Source organism: Rhinolophus sinicus, linkage group LG04, assembly GCF_036562045.2.
Source record: "Rhinolophus sinicus isolate RSC01 linkage group LG04, ASM3656204v1, whole genome shotgun sequence".
Taxonomy (NCBI): domain Eukaryota; kingdom Metazoa; phylum Chordata; class Mammalia; order Chiroptera; family Rhinolophidae; genus Rhinolophus; species Rhinolophus sinicus.
Genome location: NC_133754.1, coordinates 140,607,324 through 140,635,011, shown reverse-complemented (window position 1 = coordinate 140,635,011; position 27,688 = coordinate 140,607,324). Strand labels below are relative to the sequence as shown.

Genomic DNA, 27,688 nt, shown 5'->3' with positions numbered 1-27,688 from the left:
CCCATAAGTGGTGTGTTCAGTGGTGTATCAGAAGAGCTGAGAGGGTAGAACAAAGTTGTCCAACCTGAAAACGTAGATAAGAGCTAGAGGAGAGGGTCTTTCTGATTTTACTTGTCCAACCTCCCTTCCCTACTTGCAGATGACAAAGTAGAACTTGCCCAGCTCATAGTTGGTTAATGACTAAGCCAGAGGTTCAATATGGAGAGTCTTTTTCCTTTGTTCAAGGCCTTCTATTGACATTAAAAATCAGAGATGTGATGTCTGTGAAGTTCTGATTAAACAGATCAAGGGGAAAGTATGTATTTCAGAAAATTCATAAAAGCCAAAAGTAGAATGGTTAAAAATAAAATGTCCTCCGTGATAGAGGTTATGCTGGTAAATTCTTTTTTTCTTAGTGTGACTCATATTTGCCAAATTAACAAATGTATCTAATGCCTTATATGCATTTAGTACATCCTGCGGTTTCATCCTATTATTTGATGTGTTTAATAATTGAATTTAATTAGATTAAATTTAAAAGAAACTTAGTTTATTGAAGGCTAATTTCACACTGAAGTTTATAAATGAAATAATTTATTTTCTTGGAGTGATGGTTGTTTGAGGAGATGGGTTTGTTTGTTGTTGTTGTTTTAAGTCAGAAGTAGTTACATTTGAATTTTGTTAACTGTTAAAATGCCAAGACCCCCGACAAATAGGAAGCCCTGGGTTTTGGAGTCTTGCCTGTCTGGTTAATCATATAATCAGAACCCCAGAATTCAGCCCCTGGAGAGGATGTGAAGAGTGCCTCCCTGATTGGGGCTTGCCTATTTTACAAACTCTTAAAGCTTAGGTTTTAACCTGTAGCCAGCTTCACCTTACAAGCTTTGAGCGAGTTGTAATGGGTTAAGCGTCAGATTTCTGATAGGCGATTCGCTCTCCAGCTGAGCTAAGGAAGAATGATTTATCTTCCAGTGAGTACCAGCCTACTGGAGTGTAGGAAGGATAGACTCTGGACTCCTGCTCGTGGGCAGAGATACCCTTTTGGTTGGAGATTTCTGCCCAGAAGCTTTGTGGATGCCAACAAGAAAGAAAAAACACAAAATAAGAACCTAACAGGGAGATTTCACTGTGTTAAGAACTCAAGCTGTTGCTGTCCTTCTGAGACTGCTTAGGGAGGCAAAGGATTAAAACAGCCCATCCTCCAAGGATTTGAATGTCCTGTGCCCTGCTCACCCGCAGACTTCCCATAGTGAGTATTGGCATTGATGTCTGATTATGCACTTCCTGTCTCTCTTGAAGGACTTGGGTAGGCTAGCTGAGCCCATCAAAAGTATAGCTCATTAGCTTCCTTTTTCAGGGTTTGCCTTCTTCCTGTGTCGTGGATAATTCCAGTTCATCTCCTTTGTGTTGTTTCTGAGAAAGGTTTGTATGGGCTTGGAAAGTGAGTGACTCACCCTCTTAGTTTCTGCTTTGGGGTCTTTTTCTATAAAAGGCTGTTTGATTTGATCTGGCATGAAAAATATTAGCATCATTCTCAAATTCACAGAAGTAGTAAATTCTTGTTCTTTTTTGGCAACAGATTTAAAAATTGCGTTGAGTAGACTTCTCTAATAAAAACCTCAAGGAGGACCCAATCAGGGAATCAGCTTTGATAAGATTCATTCAAACGGTTGTAGAAATTCTAAGTAAAAAAAAAAAAAAGAAAGAAAATGATGATTCTCTTTTTCCTCTCTTGGCTTCTCTGTTGGATATTTTTGGAGTGAGCTATAACTGATTTACATTTCCATATGCTTTAGAGAAAATATGCTCATGTTTTAGAGGCTAAGCGTGGTTTTGCTTTTGGATTGCAGTTCATTAGCCTGAAAACAAGAAGTTTTTAAATAATGCAGGCCATTTGTGTATAGAACCGTAGTGATCTCACAACTTAAAAATAAGTATGCCGCTAATTTGAGGATTTTTTTTTTTTAATAGTGACCAGATTTCTAATCCTAGCAGTTCTTGGAGCAAGCAAGCCATGGCTGAAAATTCAGATGAAACAATATTCTATAATACGCAGAAAGCTTTTTTAACCAACAGATAGGAAAAACAGAACTATAGACATGAGGAAAAACTGGACCAAGGGACAAATTGTTGGATTCCTGGGATTTTGTCCTTATCCTAGAAGTTAAATCTTTGTACTACTTACTCCGTCTTGTTTGTGACAAGCCAGATTCGAGTGACCCGTGACATTTCTCCCAGATGGATCAAAAGGTGGTGGACATGGTTACAGTTTCACCATATGAACCTTATATTTAAAGGAGCTTGTACTAGAGTAGTAGTTTATGAAAGCCATTTGCTATTAATAGTCACAAGTACTAAGTTTATTTTAGGTCCTTTTCATGATTATGTTTAATTGGAAATGGTTTCTCTCCAAGGATTCGTTCATATTTTGGCCATGATCTCTGTTAGTTAGAATCAAGAGCTAGTCATGTGATTTTCTGAGTTTAGTCTCACAATATTTGGTTTAGTTGATAAGTCCCATCAGCCTTGCAAATAATTTTGTGAAAACATTGGTTCAGCTTGTCCTGCCAAATTTTCCCATCCCTGCCCATTTTTTGAGTGCCCTTTTCTCTTGCATTAACTGTCCATGAGGCCAAGGCATTTTTAGTGTTTCTGTACAGCAGGCACATTTAAGAGTCTCCTGGAAGAAAGACAGGAGACTATTCCCAGACTAGAAATGCAAAAGAGAGAGAGAGATAGGATATTTCTAATAATTCATGAGCCCAACTGCTTCATATCTTTAAAAACTTATGTGCATCAGCTCTCGCTTTCTTCTAACTAAAACTCAAAGCAGTTCACTGCCCCCCTTCTCTCAGTATCCCCCTCATCTAAGTCCATATACCCACCAAGGGACTGCTCATTTATTTCCTTTTCCTCAGCATTTCAGATCAATAGACTGGCATGCTTCATTCACATCAGGGACACACCAGGGAAATGTTTTTCCAAGGCAGCCTGTTTGACATGTTCCCTTCCAACTGAGGACAAAGGCTGATTTGTCTTCCCGTGGTCTGGCAGAGGCGGCAGAATACCTGTCGGCTTTATGCAGCATGTACCCTCATTGGGACTCCGCCTCTTCAAGGGGTGAATCAGCCCGATGATACACTGATTTTTATAGCACACCAGGGTGGAGACCTGGAAGTGTGTAGGCCGGGAGGGGAGGAGGGAATAGTTTGCATGTCAAACCATTCCAGCAATGCAGCTTACAGGAAAAAATTGCAAAACACCGAAGCCCTGTGCCACCAGATTTTTCCATTAGCACTACGCTTTCCACAGCGTCCAAATCTGCCCTAGGGACAGCTGTTTGGCAATGTGAGGGCAATCGGTCACATCGTATCACACGCTCGGTGGTTGGTTACCTGTCAGCCTGTCCCGTGAGGAATCCCAGCAGGCCCTGAGCCCTGCCTTCTCCACTTTCCTCCATCACACGCACACAGGAGCTGTGGCTCCTCTGGAGGGGTGTGCACACGTTCTTTGGGCACTAGAGCACAGCAGCTGGAACTTGCGCCACCTCATGATACGAGTTTTAAATGAAGAAATCCGAGACCAGAAAACGTTCAGAAAGGTAAAGGGGGCTTAAAGCTTGGGGCTTTTCCTCTGGGGCATTAATTCTTTGGTGTTCTGTCCTCAGGACACTGATGATGAAAAAGTAAACTTTCCAAATAGTGATGACTATAAATCGGGCACAGTTTGGGGACTATCGGGAGGAGTGACACAAAACCCAGTAGAACAACTTCAATTCAGTGAGTTCATTCATTCAGTAGCTCACTTTTAAATGACTGCACAGAAATTTATTTGGCAGAAAGGCAGCTGTTTTTCCTCCTTTGTGTAATGGACCAAGCCTGAGGTCCTGTGAAAGTTGGTCTTTCTTTGCCTTCTTCTCACTACTTTGTGATTTTTGTTTTGTTAAGGATGGCTGGCAAGATTAAGAATCATTGAGCTTTCTATATGCCTGTAATTTTTTTCTGTCACTCCAAACATTTTAGCTTTCACTAACTTTAATCTCTAACTGTTCCCTTCTCTTAACTCTGAACTGTTGATTTTGGCCTTATTTTGACAGAAATCAGGCTCTATTTCTGTTTCTTCAGTCCTGATGCCTGTAAAAATCATGATGGGCCTCCCCAGCTCTCCGTGGCTCCAGGTAGCAAGGCACCAGGTCTGTCCAAATTGTTGTGAAAGAAATGGGGGCATCTGTACCATCTCAGCAGCTGGCCCCCGTTCCCCCTATGCTCTGCTCCCCTCTTGGTGACTTTGCTCACAGCACTGCTCTCTTGACCTGGATGTCTTTCCCATGTCTATTAATATAATAAGCCCTCTTCTCTTTCTAGTCCCGCTTCCTCTCTGCCCCCTCCCAACAAGTGTTCTCAGATACTCCCAATGGGAATTCACCCCTTCCTCTTCGTTATTCCTATAGAGTTTTATATTCTATTAAATAGTTAACATGACTTGCTTTTAATTAAGAGTTATGGTTGTGTGCCTCAATAATGTGTAAGTTTTAAGAGGCAAGATTCCACGTCATCTTCATCTTGGTTTGCCCATCATGGTTTGCTTAGTACTCAACGTAGAGTCAACATGCTCAACGTTCAACCAACAAATATTTGCAGCACACCTACTTTGTGCTGGCATAACACTGGGCATCTAATGCAGAGTGAAACTCAGGCACAGTGCCCACTTAAGAATCCGTGGGACTGAATTGAGCTCTGCCAATGGCCAATCTTATATTGTTATATACTTTGCAGTTTTCTTCCAACCTGTTCACCTGGATATTGTTTGTGAATGAACACATGGCTTTCACTTTGTGACACATGCTTTCTGTCTTCTCCTCTTACCTCCTACTAAGTGGAAGTTGTAGTATTTGTTTTCTTTCGAGCATGTGCTCTAAGGTAGGCTTAAAATGGTATTGTCTGTTAAATGCCTTGGGTTCCAGCGAGAGGTAACCAGCTGCAGTGTGGTTGTCCAGGGTTATTGTAAGAGGCAGTTTGGAAAGTTCTTTCTAGTTCCATGGCCTTTTTCTTTGCTCCTTTCTCTGCTCGTTAGCAACCCAACCAGAGAGAGAGAAGGTGGAGCTCCAGTCAGTTCCCTTTGTCCCAAGATCGTTATCTAGTCTGGTTTTGTGGGTGGTTGAGACTATGAATGAGAACCTCTACCGTGGGGGTGTGGCTGGTTGGTCTGCCTTCCTTCTCTCCCACGGTTATCTTGGACCATCTCTACAGATCTGTCACCCCTTTTAGATGGGAAGAAATAAACTGTCCTTGTTATTATTTACAACCTTCATCGTCTTTGTGGTAACCTAAAGTTTTAATTCCCTATTTAGTTTCATGCTCCAATTCATTTTGTCATTTGTTTTTTTTAAATGTTGATTTCCAATCTCAGATGAAAACATGTTGTGAGACAGTCTCTTGTTTAAATTTGATGAAAGCAATAATCCTGGGGCAACCCATACTCTAAAGTAAGCCTAACGTGTATACATTCATTGCGACTCCAGTATTAAGCCTTAAATGTGTTTGGGGAAGTGCACTTCGTTAAGTGTAATGAAGACAGGATTTTTCTGACTTTTTAAGATAGACCCATCATCTGTGGCATCCTCTTCCTAATTCCTGACTAAAATCTCACACCTCCGCTGGGACACACCCGCCTCATGTTGATTGTGGCCTCTCCTTGGAAAATGTCCTCTTACATTAAGTTTAGGAGTAGATCCTTCTAATCCAGGCATGCAGAGGAGTCCTCTTCCGACACCCAAAGCTGTACACACCTAACAGGACAAGAAAGAGCTGGAAGCCCTTGCTGGACCTGTCCCTGTAATCATCTTCCAGTCCTGTCTGCCCCGTAGGCTGTGATGGAGGTGGGTGGAGGAGGAGCCATGGTGACATGGAAAGGCACCAGGCCAACTTTTCTCCCTCATTGCAGTCACCTTAGACACCCAGCTTTTGGTGTCACACCCCATCACAAGTCTAAGAGAAGATGAATAAAGAAGCACGATACAGTAATTGAATTCCTTAGGGGTTGGGGGCAAAGTCTCAAATCCAGCAGCTATAACCCAGGTCCTCCTTAAAAGTGACGGCAGGCCGTCCTGCTTTCAATCTGTTTCTTGTTAAGATGAATCCTTCTGGCAAGAGGTTTTGCACATGAAGGTTTCGCCCCTGCGAGAGACATGGTGGTAGGGACCCTGGGCTGTTGTTTTGGTAGATGTCTTTGTCTTCATTTTTCTCATGGAACATCTTAGTAGTAAAAGGGTTAAATTTAAACATATGGCATTAAGTTAATAGGCACCAGAATTAAAATTGTTTTTCAGATTTGTTTTATAATTTGTTTCAACAAAGTCTCTTGCAGGTTAAAACGAGATAGAAAAAGTTGGCCACCTAGAAAATGGGGAAAGGAAAGGGATGGAAACAGACATGAAATTGGATCCCGGATATATTCCGTGAAGTCCTTGCTGGATGCCACGCTGAGGCCTGGGAGTGTGTTCTGTTGGAACAACCCACAGCTTTTTAAAAATTTGCATTAATTGCCAATTTTTTAATTAGGTAATTTCATATAAAAATACAGATTTCTTCAGGAATCTTGAAAAGTGAAGAGCTCTGGCATCACTGGGTGTTCCCAGGGCCACAGTCAGCTGGAGAGGACAGGTCTCCCTGGTCTCCCCCAACTCTTTCCAGACCCCTTCTGTTCAGTGACTGGCCTAGACTCTAAAGGCATTTGAACTTGTGATCTGGAACCTGAGAGGGCACCTGAATTGCTTAAAGAGCCACCCTCAATTTGGCTCTCAGCTTCTTTTAAGCCAAAGGAAAAACACACTTTGAGTTGCATATTTTGCCTGGTTTCAGGTTGAGGTTCTCAGCTTCTAAAGTTGCTGATGCCCCTGGCCCCCACCCCAGGAGATTCTGATTCATTAGGGTGGGCTAGGAGGTTATTCAGCATTTTTAAAAACGGTCCTAGGCCCTTCAATTGAGCAGTAGGGTTGAGACCTTGTGGCATGGGATGCCTACTCTGGGACTTCCAGCCTTGGCACCTTCACCTTGAATGGCAAAGGTGATGTTCATATCGTCACCCCTCTGACCGGGAGTCACCTTTTCTGCCTCCTCTCCACCCATCGGAGGAAAGGCCTTGAGTACATACATCTTCATCCTTCCAGACCTCATTTGGCTGCTGCTTTTGTACATACATTGGGAAAGTCAAGGCAGACATCTGTGTCTTTCTCCTGCCGGGGGAACCTTTGTGACTGACAGTTTCCAGGCAGGAGGAGCTCCTAGTTTTAATTCTTCTCCCATCCTAACCTTTGTCATCCTCAATAAGAGGACTAGACATTTATTTGCATGCAATGACTTTTTCTGCTAGACCTCACCTTCGTAGAAGCACACATACAAGATAATTATCTTCAACTGCTTTATAGAATAAGCTCTATTCTTACCAGAACACAATATTCATAAAATAAATTTTTAGCGGGATTTTTCTTTGCAGGATTAAGAAACACTACATTCTGATGCTTTCCTCAGTTTAATTCTTAAGAACAAGGCTTTTGATATTAATACCTCGGAATGTAGTGATGTGACTGAATAATACTTGAATTTTCTCAGAAGTACAGAGAAGAAATTTTCTCTGTTAAAAGCAAATGATAAAAGAAGCCCACGGGAATTGTTAGGGTGATGGATATTCTCTAAAACTGGATTGTGGTGTTAGATGCACAACTGTATACATTTATTAAAACTCAACAAACTGTACACTTAAAATGGGTAAATTTTGATAGGTAAATATCTCAATAAAGTTTTTCATAAGTCCCCCAATAAAAGAAAAAATAGGCCTAACTCAGATCTCTTATTTAATGTTGGTGTCGTTGGGTAAAATAATTTGGAATTATTTGGACCCTGTATTTCATAGTATCCGGCACTTGAAGCTTTGATCATAGTTTGTTATTTCCCTTTGAATCAGCTTATTTATTTGATATAAACCAAACTCAAAATGAATCCCACATCGTTTTCAAAAGTTTAATCTTTATAGCTTCACACAGAAAAATGCCCATCCCAAGGATAATCACTTTTAAAGCATGCAGCCACCAGGTGTGGACCGGGAGGGTGGAATAAGAAGCAAATGCCATGTGTGCAGGCATTAAAATAAACCAGTCAAACTAGGCAAATCCAATGGATTCTTGCAAACTTTGCCTCTCTCCACAGAGCTATCCCGTTTTGAACTTGACAAAGCAGGCCATTTAGAGTCACCCGTAATCTTTGTTAATCTCTGCTTTCTTGTTTAGAACTGGCTTTGCTTGTTTGCCCTGTAGACAGAATTCAGTAAATCTTGTTCCTCTAGAATCACAATTACCCAATGTATTTAAGACATAGATGAAGAATAAGTTTAAATGGAAGATTTTTTCTTTCTTTTTAAGGTGATTAATTTAAACCCTTAGAGGGACATAATCATTCTTACTAATTTCTTAAACCAGAAACAAAAGCGTGCATGCACAAAGATGTTATCACCCTAAAACACAATGTACTTAGTTTGGGAACTAATTCTGTGTCTTTGAAAGTCACCTGATCTAATTTGGATAAAATGTTTAAGGGAATATGAAAAAAAAAAAAAGGGGGTTGGGTCTGTGGCTTACAAATGGGAGTGTTTTTAGTTTTTAAATTGCATGTTGCATTGAATAAGACTACACCAAGAAAAGGAACCACTTGCCTCCAGCCCAGACTGGGTTCAGCATAAGACTGAATCATTTCCTTCATAAGACTGCTGCTGAGCTAGAGCTCAAATTATAACAGGGAACCTTTCCCAGCCCCAGAGGGTTCAGGGGGAGGGAGTAAGTCAGCGGGAAGAATAGGGAAACATTTGCTTCTTTTCTATCTGAATTCTTCCTAGAATTAGCAGGTTTACAGCTGCATTTCTAAGTTAGCATTTCATGTGTCTAAAGACTATGAGGACCGTTTGTTTGAAAAATTGGAAGGGGCATGGGAAAGGCCTGTCCTCACCTCTTTTGTTGTTGTTAAGATCCTTGCTAGCAGTTTACTTGGTTGGTAGTTTTTGCTGTCTCACTGACACCGAGAGAGTCCTGGAATTAAACCCCATGGCCAGCAGGCTGCTAGTTGGTCAGGAAATTCCAAATGGGTATAAATAAATTCTCTGCAGCAGCTCCTGGGCTCTTTGCCTGCTAATGAGTGTAGTCTCTTTAATGCCGAGGGAAGTATGCTTGAAACTTGGCTTCCTGCTTGCTGAAAATCAGTTATTTTGTTTCTGGGTGGGTAAGTAAGAAGTCCTGAAAAAAAGAAAAATAGAGGATGGTGTGACGTTCTGGGTGGGGGTTGGTGAAATATAAACTCAAGCTCTGTATGTTATGAAAAATATTTGCTTTTATTACAAACTAGAAAGGATAGCTCAGTACGTGATTTTTGGTTCAGTAAAAATTTCAGCCTTAGCTGTGGCTTTAACATAAAGATGTCATTGTCATAGGAGTAAAAGGTTGTACGTGTGTGCTAAGGTTTGGGTTTTTGAATTTACACTTTACTTAAATTCCAGAACTTTCTTTTTTGTTGCTAAATCCATTTTTGGTTATTTGTTTTCAGCTCAGTTTTTCTAATAGGGAACTGCTCAGTGTGCTTTAAAGCTGGTTTCTTTTTCTTATATAAACACTGTAAATCAAAATAAGGGCTGAGATTCATACAATTACTTCAGTCCCTCCCCACCCACCCCCAAATCTTTCTATTGTGTTAGAAAAATCCATTCTGTCCCAAAGTCCCAGTTTATGCTCCTTCTCTGCTTTTCACAAAATTCCCCTTTGAACTGGCACATTTTCCTATTTATGCTTATAACAAGCATGTTATTTTTGAAAAAAGTTTAAAAACATTATTTAGTCCCCAAGCTAGTTCTGCTCTGTGCATGCATGGCAAATTTAGGCTATATTTCAGCAATAATTCTTTAAATTGGACAGTGGGCATTGGAGAGCAGCACTGCCTCAGCTGGTGAAGAGCAAGTACTGGAAAGCCTGTGACATCAATGGCTATTCAGACAGATTTGGGGTAAAGAGTCACTGCATCTTGTAGTTGGCATTGAGCACTGGAGAAGAGGGCCATTGTGTAAACCTCAAGGCCTCTGTAATGTCTCGTGCCTCCTTAATACAATGGGCCCTTTATCAGGACATAGCCCTTTCCATTCCCAGGAACAATAACCCTTTCCACTTTCTTCCCTCTCGACTGCTCACCTGCAGCCTGGCTTCTGGACTCTTAAGACACGCCCAGAGTAGAAGTGATGATACAGCAAAGGGAACTTGCATTTGGGGATCGTGAGGTTGTGCCAGTCGTTACGGTGCAACTGGAAAAAGCACTGCCGAATGGCATGGGGAAGAGAGCAAGGCCTCGGGCTCTGTCAGCCTGAACATCTGGTCTGACAGCTGCTGCAATTAATTTCTTTCTTCACTTGATCACATAGCATGAGATGTTAGGAAATTTTGTGTAAAGTATAGTCAAAGACTCATAGTCTGGAAGCAACCTTTGGAAACCGTCGAATCCCACCAACCCCCTCTTTTTCTGCATACAAACCTTGCTGCTGCTGCGTTGTGTGATTCCAGACCCCTGCTGCCCATTGCTTGCCCATGAAATATTTATAGCTCCTGTTCTTGTTTTATGGACAGAAAATTATACCTTCCCCCAGTTTAGGCAAGCCGTTCTGGACAACTGCATGGAAAGGTGTTTGGTGGTTCTAAAGCACATGTCTCTCTCTGCACAGTGTGTTAAAGAAGGCTTTTCCTCTTGGGACAATGAGATTGTTCACAAAAATCAGAGCATACCTTTGTCCTCTTATTGTGAGAAGGATATATTTTAATTTGGCCGTAATAGAATTTTAAAGGTTGGGGAATGTTTGTCTACTTTTGCTTTGTTTTATGCATACTTGATGCTGGAGTAGGGCTTCCTCTACACCTAACCGGCGCCCACACTCCACTCCCCGAGCCCCAGTGTGCACGCACATTCCCCTGCAGGGCCCAGCCAGCAGCTCCCTCATCCTCTCGAGGAAGCAGAAACCAATGTAGACCTGAAGATTTTAGCAAACTCAATGGATTCTGAACAAGTATCATAAACGCCTCAAAGCCTGGCCTCATGGGGTGGGGGGAGCAAGGGCGAGAAAGGATCTTCTGGATCTTCTGGATCTTCTCTGGTGTGCCCCAGCTGTGTGCTTCACCGGACAGCACAGGGTGAGCCAATAATAGTAGGTAATGATAGGAGACCGTAGGCAGCGTTCTCAGTGGTCCACAGCACACCGAAGCAGGTCATTATACAATTGAGACAGAATCTAACTTGCCAACAGCTGGAAAGGAGCAGTGGCAGGATGATGGGTACATGCCGAGACATGGGGGTTTTTCATTTAGGTAAGGTAGACGGTGAGTGTGCTGTGTACCAAACACCACGCTGTGCACTGAGGGATAGAAAAACACCACTTGGTCCCTGCCCCGATGATGCCCACAGCCTGCTAGAGGAAGATGGGCATGTATGTGTCTGCTTCCAGGATGTACAGGCAAAGTGTTTCAGGAGAATGGAGGGAAGAAGGGGACCAGTTCTTCCCAGGACCGAGCGGTGGGAGATAAGGGAGGACTTTATCAGCATCGGATATTTGGGTTGGGCCCTAAGAACTAATTCTGACAGATGGAAGAAACAATGAGCAAAGGCAGAAAGGCTCGAAAGTAGCTCTGGTAGGTTAAGGTGCGGGATGGGAGGAAACTGGAAAGTGCTGGATTGGGGCAACATTGTTGAAGACTTTTAGTGCCACAGAAAAGAGCTTTTAGACTTCATTCTCTCTAGTGGGGCTCCTGGCACATCAATCTGCAAGATTAATCATTGAGAAGCTCCACAGGTTTCCAGGGATACCTCAAACAAATGTAAAATTCCTCAAAGAATATGTAATACAGGAGAACAGAGACATTAGCCGCTGATTTTCTAAAAAAAGAGGCTCCTTTATTTACATAAGAGCAACAGTGGGGTGTTGGCTGTGCTCCCTGGTGACTGGCTGGCTGCTCTCACCACCTCACAGACACCCATGGCACTAGTGAAGGGAGGCTGTGTGTGAATATAACTTATTGGAAATAATTTCAAACTGAGAGAAAATGTATAGAAGAACTTTCACACCCTCCCTCATCCAGATTCAGATTCCCTAGTGGTTAACATTTTACCACATTTGCTCCATCATTTCTCTGTGCGTATGTATGTACAAGGTCTGACAATTAAGTTCACGAACTCATCCTAGAAAATGTGCTACAGACCTGACTACTGAATATCACTATGGTCACCTTCAAAGTACTCCCTTCGGGAAGCTATGCACCGATCCCAGTGCCTAGTCCACCCTTCAAAGCAATTTTGGAACTCTTTTTCTCGAATGGCCATCAGAACTGTCATTGTACTACCCTTGATGTCCTGACTGTCATCAAAATGTCTTCCTTTCAATATTTCCTTTATCTTCGGGTAAAGAAAGAAGTCACTGGGGGCAGATCAGGTGAGTAGGGAGGGTGTTCCAATACAGTTATTTGTTTACAGGCTAAAAACTCCCTCACAGACAGTGCCGCGTGAGCTGGTGCATTGTCATGATGCAAGAGCCAAGAATTGTTGGTGAAAAGTTCAGGTTATCTAACTTTTTCATGCAGCCTTTTCAGCATCTCCAAATAATAAACTTGGTGAACTGTTTGTCCAGTTGGTACAAATTCATAATGAGTAATCCCTCTGATATTAAAAAAGGTTAACATCATTGTAATAAGTTTGGGAACTTAATTGTCAAACCTCGTATGTATGTATGTATGTATGTAAAGACATGCATTTGTCATGTCTCTTTAATCTCTTTTAATCTAGAACAGTTCTCAGTCTCAGTCTTACCTTTGTTTCATGACTTTGGCAGTTCTGAAAAGAGAGACCTATTACTTTGTAGGCTGTCTGTCAGATAGGATCCACTGACGTTTCCAGACTCAGGCCCTACCTTCTAGGCAGGAACTCCACAGAAATGATGCTATGCTCTTCTCAGAGCGTGACGTCAGGGGCACGTGAGTTAGCCTTAATCACCTGGTCCATATGGTTATCTGTCAGCTTTCTGCACTGGCGAGTCACCATTTTTCCCTTTGTGATTGATAAGCATTTTGGGGAAGTAGTCTGAGACCAGACCAGGTCCTCAGTAGGAAGTCTCTATCCACTAGCCTTTAGCATCTATTGATAATTCCTGCCTAAATCAGCCAGTTATAATAGTTGCTAAATGGTGATTTCCTGTTTCCATAATTCGTTCTTTATTTATTAGTTGGCACTCTACGGTATTTATTTATTATAACTTTGTGGACTCACCGATACCTCATTTATTCACTGGATTGTAATCTTACTATCATTAATCATATTATTTTGATGCTCTAATTATCTTAGATTTGAGCAGTGAGAACCCAAAAGAGAGTTTCTGAGCCAAAAAGAACCTTGGCACTGTCTTTAAGTAGTTAATCTGATGTGTGCTGACAACAGAACACTGGCTAGTAGGCAGCACCTATCTGAGCTCTACATCTTGTATGTGCCCCAAGGCAGTAAGGGTCACCTGTAGCAAGAGCCTTGTCAGGCAGACAGACAGTAACACCCTGGTGACTCTGAAGGCAAACTGACCCAAAATTGAGCTTGTCAGAGACCATCTAATGGGTAGATGTCTTGCATGTTTGGGGTGCATTGCCCATGTTCCCCCAGACCTGGTCCTCTGGTTAGGCATGGGTAAAGTCTGGGCTAGGACAGGGAGCAGTGAGGGTTGGCAGTAGCACGCTGCCGTCTTTCTCTCCTTCCTCCACAGAGACACTTGCTGGCTGCCAGGGTCAACATTGTCTTTGCTTCACAGACATTTTCCATGCCTGCTATTCCCATCCTGGTTTCAAATACAGAGCAAGTTTGTGCTCTGCATCTCAATATCCTAAATTAATGTCCTCAATGTCCAAAAGGGCCTGCATTCCCCAAAATGCCCTTTCTTCCCGACCTCACTCATGCCACACTTGTCCTTCCCAGATTCCATTTATCATACTTTAATGACCTTCAGAAAAAGAAATCCCATCATTTTTCTCTGCAGTGAGTCATCCATAGGTTTAAAGAAGAATATTTTCTCTTGTGTAGCAGAAGGAGGTCATGGATAGAGCCCTGGGCGACAGGTCCAAAGACCTGACCCTTGTGTCCGGCTTAGCCCAGAGAAGCTGAGATTTGTCAGGTCTTCTCAGTGGTCTCCTCAGTATTTCCGGGGGTACGTAGAGACCACAGGCAGGCTCTGCATTCTGGTGGTTTTAACACGATGGCTAGCACTTGCTATCTAGTGGAGGCAGGAAAACTCACACTGTGCAAAGGCAGTTGTGATACCAAGAGAAAAATTCATGGGGACTTGAACAATCCATGGAAAACCTAATGAAGAGAATTTTAATACATAATACCCAACTTCTAGCCCGAGCAGTCGTCTTAAAATGCAAATCTGATCACTTCACTCCCTTGCTTTGGACCCTTCAATAACTTCCCAATGCACTTAAGAACCAAAAACCTGACTCCCGGGGCTTGGTCCCCTCTCTGCCTCACTTTAGGCTTTCCTTGTCACCATGCACAACCCCCTTTTCAGTTCTTAAAAGTGGCAGGTTTTATATATGCAGTTTCCTCTGCCTTGAATTTCTCCCATCCCAGTCTCGCCACCAAATACACCCCCCCACACACTTTTCCCAGTGGACTCTACAAATACAGCACTGACAGAACACTCCCTATGCCAGCCCTGGTGGGGCCCCTGCCCAGTCGAGTATACTTCCTGTGTTTTACTTTCATCGCACTTACCACAGTTGTTATTTATTTGTGCATCCACTTGTCTGTCTCCTCCTGTAGTTCACAAGTTTGTCCAGACAGGCTCTGTGTCCAATTTGCTTACCTCCTAGCAGTGTTGTGCCCATGATAGATACTTAGTAAATATTTACTGAATGAAAGAATAAAACCATCTTTCAGTCTGATAACTGCATCTTCCCTATATCAGCATTCCCTTTCTGGGGTGTAGGAATAGACTTGGAATGTGGGAACCAGTATGGAAAACGGGTAATGAGGGGAGACGATGGAAGATGTAGGGAGAGTGTCCAGGTTAATGTCTGTGGGGACAGGTGAAAGAAGCAGAGATGAGATCAGCTGTGAGAGGAAATCTAAAGATTTAGGGGGGAAGTCAAAAGGAGTTATGAAGAGTTACAGATATGAGAAACAATACCACATTATAACGTTGCCATGTAAACAAACCAAGCTTGTAAAAATTGCAGTTACGCTGCATATGACATGTCAATTAGCCTGATATTTCCGGTGAACTTCTGGCATACACTTTTGCTTTCCTTACTGTTGTCATTTCGTTTGCACAAAGCGTTTGGGTGGCTGATTAAAACAGCTGCAACCTGATGAGAGATTTAGTTGAAATCAGGTAGGTAGTAATAACTCTGGGGAACAGGAGTGGAGGTTTCATGGAACAGGCCCTGACACCTAGTTGGTGCTCATTATTTGCATGAATGACTGAATGGGTTTGTTAGCTGGGAGGGGAAAAGAGAAGGTTTAAAAATACGCTTTGGTAAATGAAAGAGCAACAGAAAACTCTCACCTGCCATTCGAGCATACATTGTTTTACAACAGAATGGGGAACACTTTCATCGTTCTCCTTTGTATCGTGTGTTCTCTAACGAATCGTGTTTCTCACGTAGATTTGGCACAGGGAGGCTCCTTGGGTCTCAAGGTCTTAATGCTAACAGTGTCATCTGGAGAACTTTCCTGCTAAACCTGTTTAGAAGGACCTGTTCCACTTCGCTGTCTTCTGTATCCCACTGGTCCTTGCCTAGAAAAGCTGATTGGCTAATTCAGTTACTTTCACACTGTGAGTAATAACGTCGTGGGAACTTACCTCTCTCCCTGAGTGCATCCTACTGCTTTGTTTGTTCTGTTTTGTTTTGTGTTTTCTTCTTTCTGCGTCTCAGCCTTAGCTGATTTGGAATATGTTTCACTGCTTCAAACAGCAGGATGCTTGCACACTCTGCTGCGTTTCAGTGTGGAAGCTGTGATAATTATGTGATTCTCGGGGAGTGACTCAGCACTTTCAAGTGGCCAAGTCTTTATGCTTCATGTGAGAGGAGGCAGTACTGTTACTTAGGGGGATTAACAAAGTTCTTCAGTTTCAACAGTCAGGTAGACTATGGTGAAAACACACATAAAGAGTGTGTGGAAGTTGGGGCACATGGGTGTAATTATTTTTCATGGCACCGTTAGTCGGTAGTAATTGGGCCGAGAGTGTGCAGCAGTGAAACCAGAACAAAGGCATCATTGTACCCTAATTAATAGATAAAATACTAATATCGAAGTTTCAGTCATTTAAAAGTCCACCAGGACACATTAGTTTAGAAACCTCCAATGTGTTTTGCTCCTATTAAAGAATGGCTCGTTGTGGTAGACTGTGTAGAAAAGTAGTTATTGTTTTCTCACTCAGAAGTAGCATGGTTACCACCCTGTCACTCGAGCATGATGTGCGGGTCCCCCTGAGAAATGGAAGCCCTGAAGTCCACAACTTATATGGCCAAATGCTCAATTGCTGCATGTGAATTTTTTACTCCGCTCACTGTCTTCGGTGTAGGTATTCTCAGCCTCAACACTACTGACCGTTTGGACTGGATAGTTCTTTGTTGGGGGAGGGAGGGCACTGTCCTGTGCATTGTGGGATTCACAACCTCCCTGGCCTCTACCCACTAGCTGCCAGTAGCACAGCCCTTCCTGTTAGGACACCCCAAAATGTCTCCAGACAGTGTTAAATGTTCCCTGGGGGGCAAAAGCGCCCCCCTGTTGAGAATCACCCCTAGCAGGTCAGTACTCTTGACTAGTTTCCTGCTATCTAATGTCCACCTCCCAGTGAGTACATTAATTTTTATGTCTTATCAAACTAAATATTGTTTGGACGGTACGTTTAGTTTCCTTGAAAAGTTAAAATTATATAACACTTTATGAACCTAAATGAAAATGATTTATATCTTCCTTTCAGTTTGTTAATGCAAAAAGAATTGCAAGGAAATTTCAAATTGTTCTTTAGACCATAAACTAGGCCCCTCTCACTAGTGCACTAAGTTTTACCAGGTGGTAAATATATGAATGAAGAGTAGAATTACCACCAGTTTGTTGATTTCACCTTCTGTCTGAACACATGGGAATTTGGTCTGCACAGGGGGAGTTGTCTCTAGTTCATACTGTCACATTTGGTGTTTGGTTACCCCAAATTGCAGACTGGGACAGGAGAGAGAAAGGGGAAGAGGGACTCTGAGTCCCTTGGTGTCTAAGAAGTCGGTCAGCTCAGTGACGATGCCAAGCCCAGAAGCCATGTGGCCCACTGTTAGCGGCCCGTCCACATACCCTAACACCAGCATATATTCTGGTGATTCTACCTCTTTGCTTCACTCTGCCTTGCATTTTATTTATTTGTTTGTTTGTTTTTTCCCCCATGCACCACACCCTTCACTGGATTCTGAGCTTTGTGAGAGTGGGGACCTTGTCTCTTTGGTTCACAGTGTGTCCCTACCTCTTAGAACAGTGCCTGGTAAAGAACAAGTGAAAGATGATAGATAGATAGATAGATAGATAGATAGATAGATAGATATTACTAAGCTAGCTTTTTTATCAATAGTAATTATACATATAAGTTGGGTGTATTAATACGTTTTTTCATTTGGCCTTCACTTCACACTTGGGGATTTTATAACATTTTAAATGGTCTCCTTGAATTTAATCTCTTTCCCTACTTCATTCAGTCTAATCCACAAACAGTTATCAAGACAATTTTCATTGATGCGTTTTAAGCCCTGGCACGGAGACGGGTGTGCAATCTAACAGTGACTAAGTGGGCAAGATTCCCCTGGGCCAGGACCCGAGTCTGGTGGCCTCTTCTGTACTCAGTCATCCCTCTCCCTTCTAACCTCATATTTCTTTGAGCTGCACCAACCGGCTCTGCCCTGGCTCTTCTCCACCATTTACCTGTCTTTCCCTTTTATTCTGTCATCACTTACCTTGTCGTCAGAACTCATCTCCTGGGTCACTCCATTCTGTTTCTATCACTCATTCACATACTATCGTATTGTTCGTGTTGATAATATGCCTTTGTAACTGATCTCAATTAGGGTTATGTTTAGAGTGTTTGACATTTATCTCCCAGCTAGACTATACCTCATTTTATTTCTTATAAATCCTTCCTCCTACTCATTCCACTGAATAGGACCATTTTCTGCACCCAATTAAGCTTTCAGTAAATGCTATATAATGAAGGTAGAGGTGGTGCCAGGAGCAGTCTCCACCACTGGATTTCCAGACATTCAGAAAATTCTTGTAAACACCAGGGACAGCCCTCTGATTCCAGAATGTTTAGTTGGAAGCTGTTACTTTCATGATTCCAGTTGCAGATATAGCCAGTGGTTTTTGGCTGTGTATAAGCAGGCATAGCTCTGTTAGTCAAAAAAAGACTTTTAGGCAGTTAAGAGTCTCCTCATACGCTACTTAGAGACGTTTTAAACTGTTTTTGTTTATGCTTCCTTAATTATTCTTGAATTAATCAAAATATTTGTAATAAAGAAGTTTTATTGTAACATCTCCCCAGTTTATTATTTAGCATTTTTCTTCTTATAAAAATCTGGTCTTAATTTTTTTGTGGGAGAGTAGAGACATGGGAGAGAGACTGCTGTATCCATTAGAATTCAGTTTAGCTCCAAGTAACAGAGACTTAAAACATACAATAGCTAAACAAAATGAAAGTTTCTCATTCACGTAAAAGTGTAGGGCAGGGGTGTCCAAACTGCGGCCTTGTGGGCCAACTGCAGCTCACAATCCATTGTTAATTGGCCCGCAACAAATTCCAAAAATATATTTAGTTTACTTAAATAAACCAGGTGAGGCAATATGTACTTCACCTCGAGTGAGTGGCCTGGCTGTTTGTGTATTTTACCACATATGGCCCTCGGTGAAAACCGTTGAAAAAAGTCTGGACACCCCTGGTGTAGAGGTAGGCTTTGCAGAAGTAGCATAGTAGCTTTGATCCACAAAACTCTGAGAGACGCAGGTTCCTTTCAGCACATTGTTCCTCCATCCCTCTGTGTGAACTCATGGTCCAGGATAGCAGCCAGTGTTCCAGGCATCACATCTGCATTCCAGGCAGCAAGGTGGAAGAAGGAACAAAGAAGAAAGGAGGTCATAGACCTATTCCTGTGTCTCTTGAGGAAGGTTTCTGGAGGTTGCTACATGACATTTCCACTTCTGGTCATACTGACAGTAAGGAGGCTAGGGAAATATATAGTCTTTCTATTTGCCCAGCTAAACATAGGGAGTTCTATTCGTGTGGAAGAATAGAACTCCCTATGTTTAGCTGTGGAACATCTAGCCGTCTTTTGTCATGGCTGCCCTGTTCATCCCCTTCCCAAGTGAAATTTTTAAAGAATTGATTTCAGTACATTCCTCTTGCTTTCCAAACAGTGATTTCTTGTAATCATATTTTTTAAAAGACAAATGTCTATGTGTTATAAAACTTCACCAAATATAAAGGACAACATAAAAACCACCCATGATTCCACGATCTAAAGATAACCACGGGAACAGCATTATGCAAGAATTGTCCGTAATACTAACGTAGAACTAGCAATGCTTTCCACAGTGGCGATGTTTTTTAAAGTTCATAATGGTATACTGTCTATTCAGTTATTCCTTCAGTAAACATTTTTAAACATCTGCTTTGTCCCCAGCATCTTGTTAATAGCTGTGTATGTTTGGGCAGGGGGAGCAGTGAAGGATGTTTTAAAAATTAAGTGTGTTGTTCTCAAGATAGTTACAGTCTCACCTAGGGAGATAGGATGACATACATGAGAAAGTTGGGAAACAGTCAGGGCCTTACAAGTGCCATATTTGAGTTAATGTATGTAAAGGTACACTAGAAAGCAGGAGATAAAAAAATAAGGACACTGTGTATCTTTACTTAATTATAGAACAGCTCATACTGTGGACAATTGTTTGTAAAAATGACACCTTGAGAACATAGCTTGCTTTTTTAGTGGCTGGAGCATAAAATTTGGATTAGAAATCCTTAGGATAGTCTGATTCCAGCAGTACTAGGAAATCATCAGGCCTGACATGGTAAAATTCTAACTTTTACTGACTCCCAGATTTAGAAGTCCAGAGTCCATCTGGGGGTAATTCCTCGTGACCCATGCCTTTTGTAAACGTCAGAAATAACTTAATATGCAACAAACTTCACTGAAAACTGGAATGTATTTTGTGGTGTTCTAAACTCGGATGATTGTTTGAAGGGAAATAGATAAAAATTACACTTTCCTATTGAAACTGCTTAAGTGGGAAAAGTAAATATGTTTAATAGACAGAAAAACCTAGAATGAGTTGCCACGAAATATTAAGAGTTGCCACTAGATGGTGAGATATGAGTGGCTTTTTTTCTTAAATTGTCTGTACATGTCTTTTTTTTTTTTTTTTTTACAAACATGTCCTTTAGTAACTAGAGAAAGGTGTCTAAAAAAATTTAAAGAAACTTTCATCAATGGCAAAGGCTCCCTTGAGATTACTGTTAAAGAATAACTGCTTATCACGGGTTAGGAGCCAAGTGCTGAGAAAGTTCCTGCAATGCTCTGGAACCACGGGGCCCAGCCGGGGACCTGGAGAACATGCAGAGAACAGTGGGGCCGATTGTGCCTCTAACTTCCTCAGGTGACTGAGGGCTAAGACTGCTTAGTTTCCACACAAGAACACAAACTCTTTCATGAAGAAGTGGCTGGTCCCGCAGACAGAGCCTCTCTGTGGAGATGGTTAAATTGCTGGCTTTATTTTTACTTCTGGCAACACTGGAATGAAGAACACACATTTTCAAAGGATCCTGGTTTCCTGTTTTCACTAAGAAAGCAGGGAATGCCGAACAGCTGAGTGTGCTGGGGGTGGTGTCACCACAGCCGGAGGGAGATTTCATTGGTGAACACTCGGCCTATGGTATTTGCGCGTGGCCCGGCTAAGTTGACGCGAATGCTGAACCTCCTTTCCTTATGGGGTGAAGAACCAGGGCGTCCCAGCAGCACGGGCGGAGCGCGCTGCGGGCGAGCTGGTGTGCGGTGCCCGTGGGCGGGCCAGGCGCGGAGCACCGCGGGCGCCTGGTAGGTGTGCGGAGGGCGGGCGGGCGGGCGGGGAGCGCGCCGGGGCCTCATCTCCGCGGCGGAATTCTCCGTGGCCTGCGTGGAATGGCTGGAAGGCCGGCTGGGAGCCGCGACCCCGCAGGGTCGAGAGCCGCCAGATTTAGAATCGTGGCTGATGTCTGTGAGATCTGTCTGACACCCAAGCCTGCAGTTTCTCTTTGCTTGTGGAATTTTAGATAGCCCTGGAAACAGCTCTGGCTGAGTATTTTGAGGGAGCGTATTGTCCATGTGGAGTTAAAAAGGAAAGAGAAGGTGTAAGAGTTTCTATTAGTATGAGCACAAATTTCCAGACATAAGCACTCTTCATCAGCTCACCCTTCCTTAGGCTAGAAAATGATTGGTGCCATGCACGTCTTTCTAATAGAATGCTTTTACACGTTTTAGAATTGAAATCTAGTGCCTAAATTCTAACAGCTGGAACAGTCTAATATGGTTTTAAATCGGGATGCAAAGAATACATGCCTTTTTACTCCTCTGCTTAGCAATCATTTTTTTCTTTTTTTTTTTTTTTTTTTTGTACTTTTCTTTCCAACATTTCAGAGGAAAGATGGCAAACAGAGGCAAAAGCTTTACTCAGAGCATTCACATTATCAGGTATAAACATTCAGCAATGGTGAGGTTGGGAAGGGCAGGCAGGCCACCCAAATTGCTGGATGTACTTGGACCTTGACAGCAATCAGGTGGGTTTTTATACCCAGGATAGGGGCAGGAGTACTGATGGCTTGCGTTTCACTCACTGCTTTTGGGTCTTTTTCATAATTCTAAAAATGCAGAGCTTCTCATTACTTAATCCTACACTTGAAACAAGCAAAATGGCCTTGCTTTTCAGTTTGAAATGCATGGCTCAGGTCAGCAGTAAGGTCTGTGCCTTGAAAGGTTCCTGTGTTTCCTTTCTAAATGTTTGGTTGAGACAGAAGTAGTTTACGGAATGCTACATGATCTAGTGTTTGGATAGAGGCTTGCCCTTACTTTCATTCTCCTTTGCATCTGTTTGCAGACCCCACAAACACAAAACAAGGTATTCTTGGGATAGTGAATGTTTTGTCCAAAAGAAATCAAAGTGGAGAAAACTTTTCCTCTAGGTGGCGCAGGGCTTGGTTTTGTTTTTAACGAAAAGACACAAAAGTTGAAGTTTGTCCTCCGTGTTCTTGTACCCATGCCGCTGGAGTTAATCACTCATCATCCCGTGTCCCAGCTTTCTCTGCAAGGAAGGTGTCAAGGGGAATTGTGGTCTTGCGGAGGTGATCAGGCACTGGGACCGCTTGGCCACCATTGGGAAAGGCTGCATAGTTTGGGACATGGTGGAGAACTCATGTCCCAGGCTTCCTGAATCTGCACTGACTTGGTCAGTTATTCTAAAACTTTTCACTTTTTGTGCTTTACCATACGTTTCATAAAATAGGAGTCTTAATGACTGCTCTCCATACTTCAAGGGATTAGAGACAACCAAAGAAATTGCCTATTTGAAAATACTTTTAAGTCATTTTTATATTTTTAAGATTTTCTATTAAACAATAGCTAACATAAAATATTATTTTAGTTTCAGGTGTTAAGTCTTTTTTAATGCATTCTTTTAAAAAAAAGTATTTATTAAGGAGTTACTATGTGCTTGGCTCTTTAAAATCATTATGTCATTACATTCTTTTAACAACTTTATGAGTTAAATGCTTGTATTTTCACTTTTTTACTCAGGAGGAAACTGAAGTTCCCAGAGGTTTATTAAATTGCCCAGATGTTAAGTTATAGATCCAAGATTAGAACATAGGTCTGTCAACTCTTAAATCACACCCGCTTGCCATACTGCAACGTACACGAATATTAGTTTTTACCATTATGTGTATTACATGGCATTAAACTATTATCTTCTCTCTCTTCCTTTAGGAAAAGCAGGTGATGATCTAAATAGAGACCATGACAGAGAACAGAAAGATCCTTATTTTGTGGAGACTCCCTATGGTTATCAACTAGACTTAGATTTCCTCAAGTATGTGGATGACATACAGAAAGGAAACACCATCAAGAAACTGAACATCCAGAAGAGGCGGAAGCCCTCTGTGCCATGCCCAGAAAGCAGGGCCACACCTGGCCAGCAAGGTGTGTGGACTTCCACTGAATCTCTCTCATCCTCCAACAGTGATGACAACAAGCAGTATCCCAGCTTCCTCCTAGCCAGAAGCCAAGTTGCATCAACTCCAATCCCAAGGCCGCCTGCCCCTCTGGACATCTCACCCACTTTTCTTAGCATCCCAGAAACTCGACAGCTGCCACCACCCTCACCACAACTCCCAAAGCACAACCTTCATGTCACCAAGACACTGATGGAGACCCGGAGAAGACTGGAACAGGAGAGAGTCACCATGCAGGTGACACCGGGCGAGTTCCGAAGACCCAGGCTGGCCAGTTTTGGAGGCATGGGCTCCACGGGCTCTCTCTCCTCCTTTATGGGTTCTGGAAGCCACAATTCTGCCGTGCACCAGCTTCAGAATGGATACCAAGGCAACGGGGATTATGGTAGTTACGCCCCAGCTGCTGCCACCACTTCTTCTATGGGGAGCTCCATCCACCACAGCCCCCTGAGCTCGGGGATCTCCACCCCAGTGACGAACGTGAGCCCCATGCACCTGCAGCACATCCGCGAGCAGATGGCCATTGCCCTGAAACGCCTGAAGGAGCTTGAGGAACAGGTGCGAACCATCCCTGTGCTCCAGGTAAAGATCTCTGTCTTGCAAGAGGAGAAGAGACAGCTGGCCTCACAGCTGAAAAACCAAAGAGCTGCATCCCAGAATGACGTCTGTGGTGTGAGGAAGCGGTCCTACAGTGCCGGGAACGCGTCCCAGCTGGAACAGCGCGCCAGGGCCCGGATAAGTGGCAGGGAGTTATATATTGACTATGAAGAGGAAGAGATGGAGAGTGTAGAGCAGAGCACACAGAGGATCAAGGAGTTCCGGCAGCTCACAGCCGACATGCAGGCCCTGGAGCAGAAGATCCAGGACAGCAGCTCGGAGGCCTCCTCAGAGCTCAGGGAGAACGGGCAGTGTCGGCCTCCAGAGTTCCGGTCGGTGGCTGTGGGTGCCAATGAGAACATGAGTGACATTGTTGTGTACCACAGGGGCTCCAGGTCCTGTAAGGATGCCACTGTAGGGACAGTCATTGAGACGAGGAATTCTGGGGTCAGAGTGACAGAAGCCATGCTTGGAGTGACTACCGAAGCTGACAAAGAAATTGAGCTGCAACAGCAGACCATAGAAGCCTTAAAGGAAAAGATCTACCGCCTGGAAGTACAGCTTAAAGAAACCACCCATGACCGAGAGATGACTAAACTCAAGCAAGAGCTTCAGGCTGCTGGATCGAGGAAAAAAATTGACAAAGCTATAATGGCCCAGCCGCTTGTTCTCAGCAAGATGGTGGAGGCAGTGGTGCAGATGAGAGACCAAATGGTTGGCGACCATGTGGATATAGCTGACACGTGTGTTGGGACCTCTGTGCAAACAAGTAGCGTAGGCATCTCCTGCCAGCCTAATTGTGCGAACAAAGTCGTGGGGCCCGAGCTGCCCATGAATTGGTGGATTGTTAAGGAAAGGGTGGAAATGTGCGACCAATGTACTGGGAGGTCTGTGGAGACGTGTGACAAGAGCATGGGTGTGGAAATCAGTGTCTGTGAAACAGGCAGCAACACAGAGGAGTCTGTGAACGACCTGACACTCCTTAAGACCAACTTGAATCTCAAAGAAGTACGGTCTATCGGTTGTGGAGATTGTTCTGTCGATGTGATTGTCTGCTCTCCAAAGGAGTGCACCTCCCGGAGCGTAAACACAGAGGCTGTTAGCCAGGTGGAAGCTGCCGTCATGGCAGTGCCTCACACCGCAAGCCAGCACACCAGCACAGTTTTGGAACAAGTGAACCAGTTCACCAACACCGAGACGGCCATCCTTACAGAGTCCTGTACCAACACATCCCTCTGCACTTTGGACAAGCAGACCAGCACCCAGACTGTGGAGACGCGGACAGTGGCTGTAGGAGAAGGCCGTGTCAAGGACGTCAATTCCTCCACCAAGATGCGGTCCATCGGAGTTGGAACGGTGCTCTCGGGCAGTTCTGGGTTTGACAGGCCATCGGCCGTGAAGACCAAAGAGTCAGGTGTGGGGCAGATAAGTATTAATGACAACTATCTGGTTGGTCTCAAAATGAGGACCATAGCTTGTGGGCCTCCCCAGTTGACCGTGGGTCTGACGGCCAGCAGGAGGAGTGTAGGTGTTGGGGATGAGTCTGTAGGGGAGTTTGTGGAGCGCTCCCAGCCCCGGGCTGCCCCTGGCATGATGACCGGCTTGGATCACTACATTGAGCTTGTCCAGAAGCTGCTGGCGGAACAGCAGACGCTGCTGGCTGAGAACTACAGTGAACTAGCAGAAGCTTTTGGGGAACCTCACTCACAGATTGGCTCTCTCAACTCTCAGCTCATCAGTACCCTGTCATCTATCAATTCTGTCATGAAGTCTACAAGCACTGAAGAGCTGAGGAACCCTGACTTCCCGAAAATGAGTCTGGATAAAGTTGCAGGTAGGTGGTATTCTGAGGGACCTGGGGATGAGGAAGTGTGGGGGCAACGTATTTCTAGGAGGTAAAGCCTTTTTTAAATGTTGGGACCATTTGTGGGCACCATGGAGAAAGCTTTAGAATGGTAATGGGTGGAATGAAAAGCGCAGTCAACTCTGCTGATTCTTATTGTCTGGTGTGAGGACTAAGGCTGGAAGAAGAAAAGCAAACTAGTGCTGGCTGGCCTAGCGGCTGTCTCCTGGGGCTGCCGGTTTGATAGGATGTCTTCTAGTTATTACTTGCTCATGTCATATAGCACGGCTTGCAGAAAGTCCTTCACTGTTTGTAACCACAATTACCAGTATATTATCAATAAAAAATACTGGTGTGAAATGTTTTCAGTTAAAACTTTTATGAGGGAGGAGAGAGACTCCATGAATTCATTTATTAAGGCAGCAAATAATGATTGAATTCCTGCTGTTGGAAGCATACAGCAGGTATAGGCTCCTGTCCTCATGGGGCTTACATTCCAGTTGGAGGCACAGGCAATAGACAGTAGACCTAAAATTTGTCAGGTGGTGATATGTGCTATGAAGAAAAGAACTCCAGTTACAGCAACAGTGAGTGGTGGTGGTCGGGATGGGGGCAGTTTGAGATAGGGTGGTCCAGGGAGGCTTGTCTGAGCCAGAACTCCGACAGAAGGGAGCCCTTTCCCACGTTTCATTTGGATAGGTGCTTGCATTTTTGTCTTCCTCATTCTGGCCCTTACTCATTGCAATTCTTGCTCACACCCTTATTTTATTTTATTTTTTTTTAATTGAAGCTAATGGAGAAATACCCCTGGAAGATGGTATGACATATTTCCCTGCAAGCCTCACTATCAGTTGCATGTATGTCTGAGAGTACATAATATCATCCTAGGACTGGGTTCCAGCATGACCTGGGGAAGGAAAGTCACTTTCCACTTCACTATGAAATGGGAATTAGAAGGACACCCCTCCTGTAAGGTCACCAGTGTGTCGATCACTGGCACGCAGAGGGCACAGGGGGCCTGTGTTGTCATTGGTGGTGGTGCCGGTGGCGTTAGTGTTGTTTCCTTTGTTGACATGCTCAACTGTACTGTGAAGTTTGGGAAGCTGCTACCAACATACTCTCCCCTCTGACCAAATGCTGGCTAGAAAATGAATATAAATGCTTCAGATGATTTGTATAGTGTGCATTAAATTTCATTGTAAGGTGAAAATGTGCAGGATAGACTTCAGTGGAAGTAAGCCATTAACAAAAATTTCAAAGTCTTTCTGTTTCCCTTTATCGCCTAAAAGGGCAGCAGTTAAAATGGACCAAAATACTTCTTTTATATAAGTCATCCTAGGTTTCCACTGTCAATCCTGAATTAATATTAGTTTTTAGTCACTGTACTGTGGAACAGGTAGCTTATTATAGAAGAAAAAAATGAACATCACCATGACATGTGATATGTGGGTTTTGCCTTTTAGAATCAAAGGAGTCTAATAAATGCACAGGAGAGTCGTTTTAGAATAAATAGCATCAAAATGATATGTGGATTGAAGCAAAGTCTTAAGTAACTAAGAATATGTCTGTTTCCATTCCTTTTTTAAAATCATGATGTCAGATAGTGAAGTCAAAATAAAACTCTTAAATACCTCCAGCCACAGATGGTGCAGTGGGTCATCCATTATAAAAGCATTCTCCTGCCAGCCTTTCTCCCTCCTCCCCAAACGGGGGTTTCTATTTCACATTCTTGCCAGAAATATTCAGCTGAAACATTGGAGTAATCTGCCTGACACCCTGAGCATCAAGAGCAGGGAGAAAGTTTTGTCTGGCCGTGGTACAGTGTTTTTTGGTCTGTTTCCAGTAACGCTGACATTCCACACATCGCTGGTTAGATCTGACCCTGCAAGTGAACACCTAATTAATCAGCTAAAGTGCATGAGACCT

The 27,688-nt window shown here is 43.3% G+C and overlaps 1 protein-coding gene across 7 annotated transcripts in view; it reads left to right on the top strand.

Annotated features, from left to right (window-relative positions):
- KANK1 (KN motif and ankyrin repeat domains 1) overlaps positions 1 to 27,688 on the top strand; it is a 185,638-nt gene that overhangs the window by 134,888 nt on the left and 23,062 nt on the right. For 4 of the 7 annotated variants that reach the window (XM_019730205.2, XM_019730184.2, XM_074330512.1 and 1 more), the window contains one exon: positions 23,078 to 25,753. In XM_019730205.2, coding sequence (XP_019585764.2) covers positions 23,078 to 25,753 — 2,676 coding nt within the window. Of the gene's footprint in view, positions 1 to 3,204; positions 3,581 to 20,655; positions 21,158 to 23,077; positions 25,754 to 27,688 lie in introns of those variants that run through there. The other 3 variants (XM_074330514.1, XM_019730229.2, XM_074330515.1) reach the window with 2 other exon arrangements.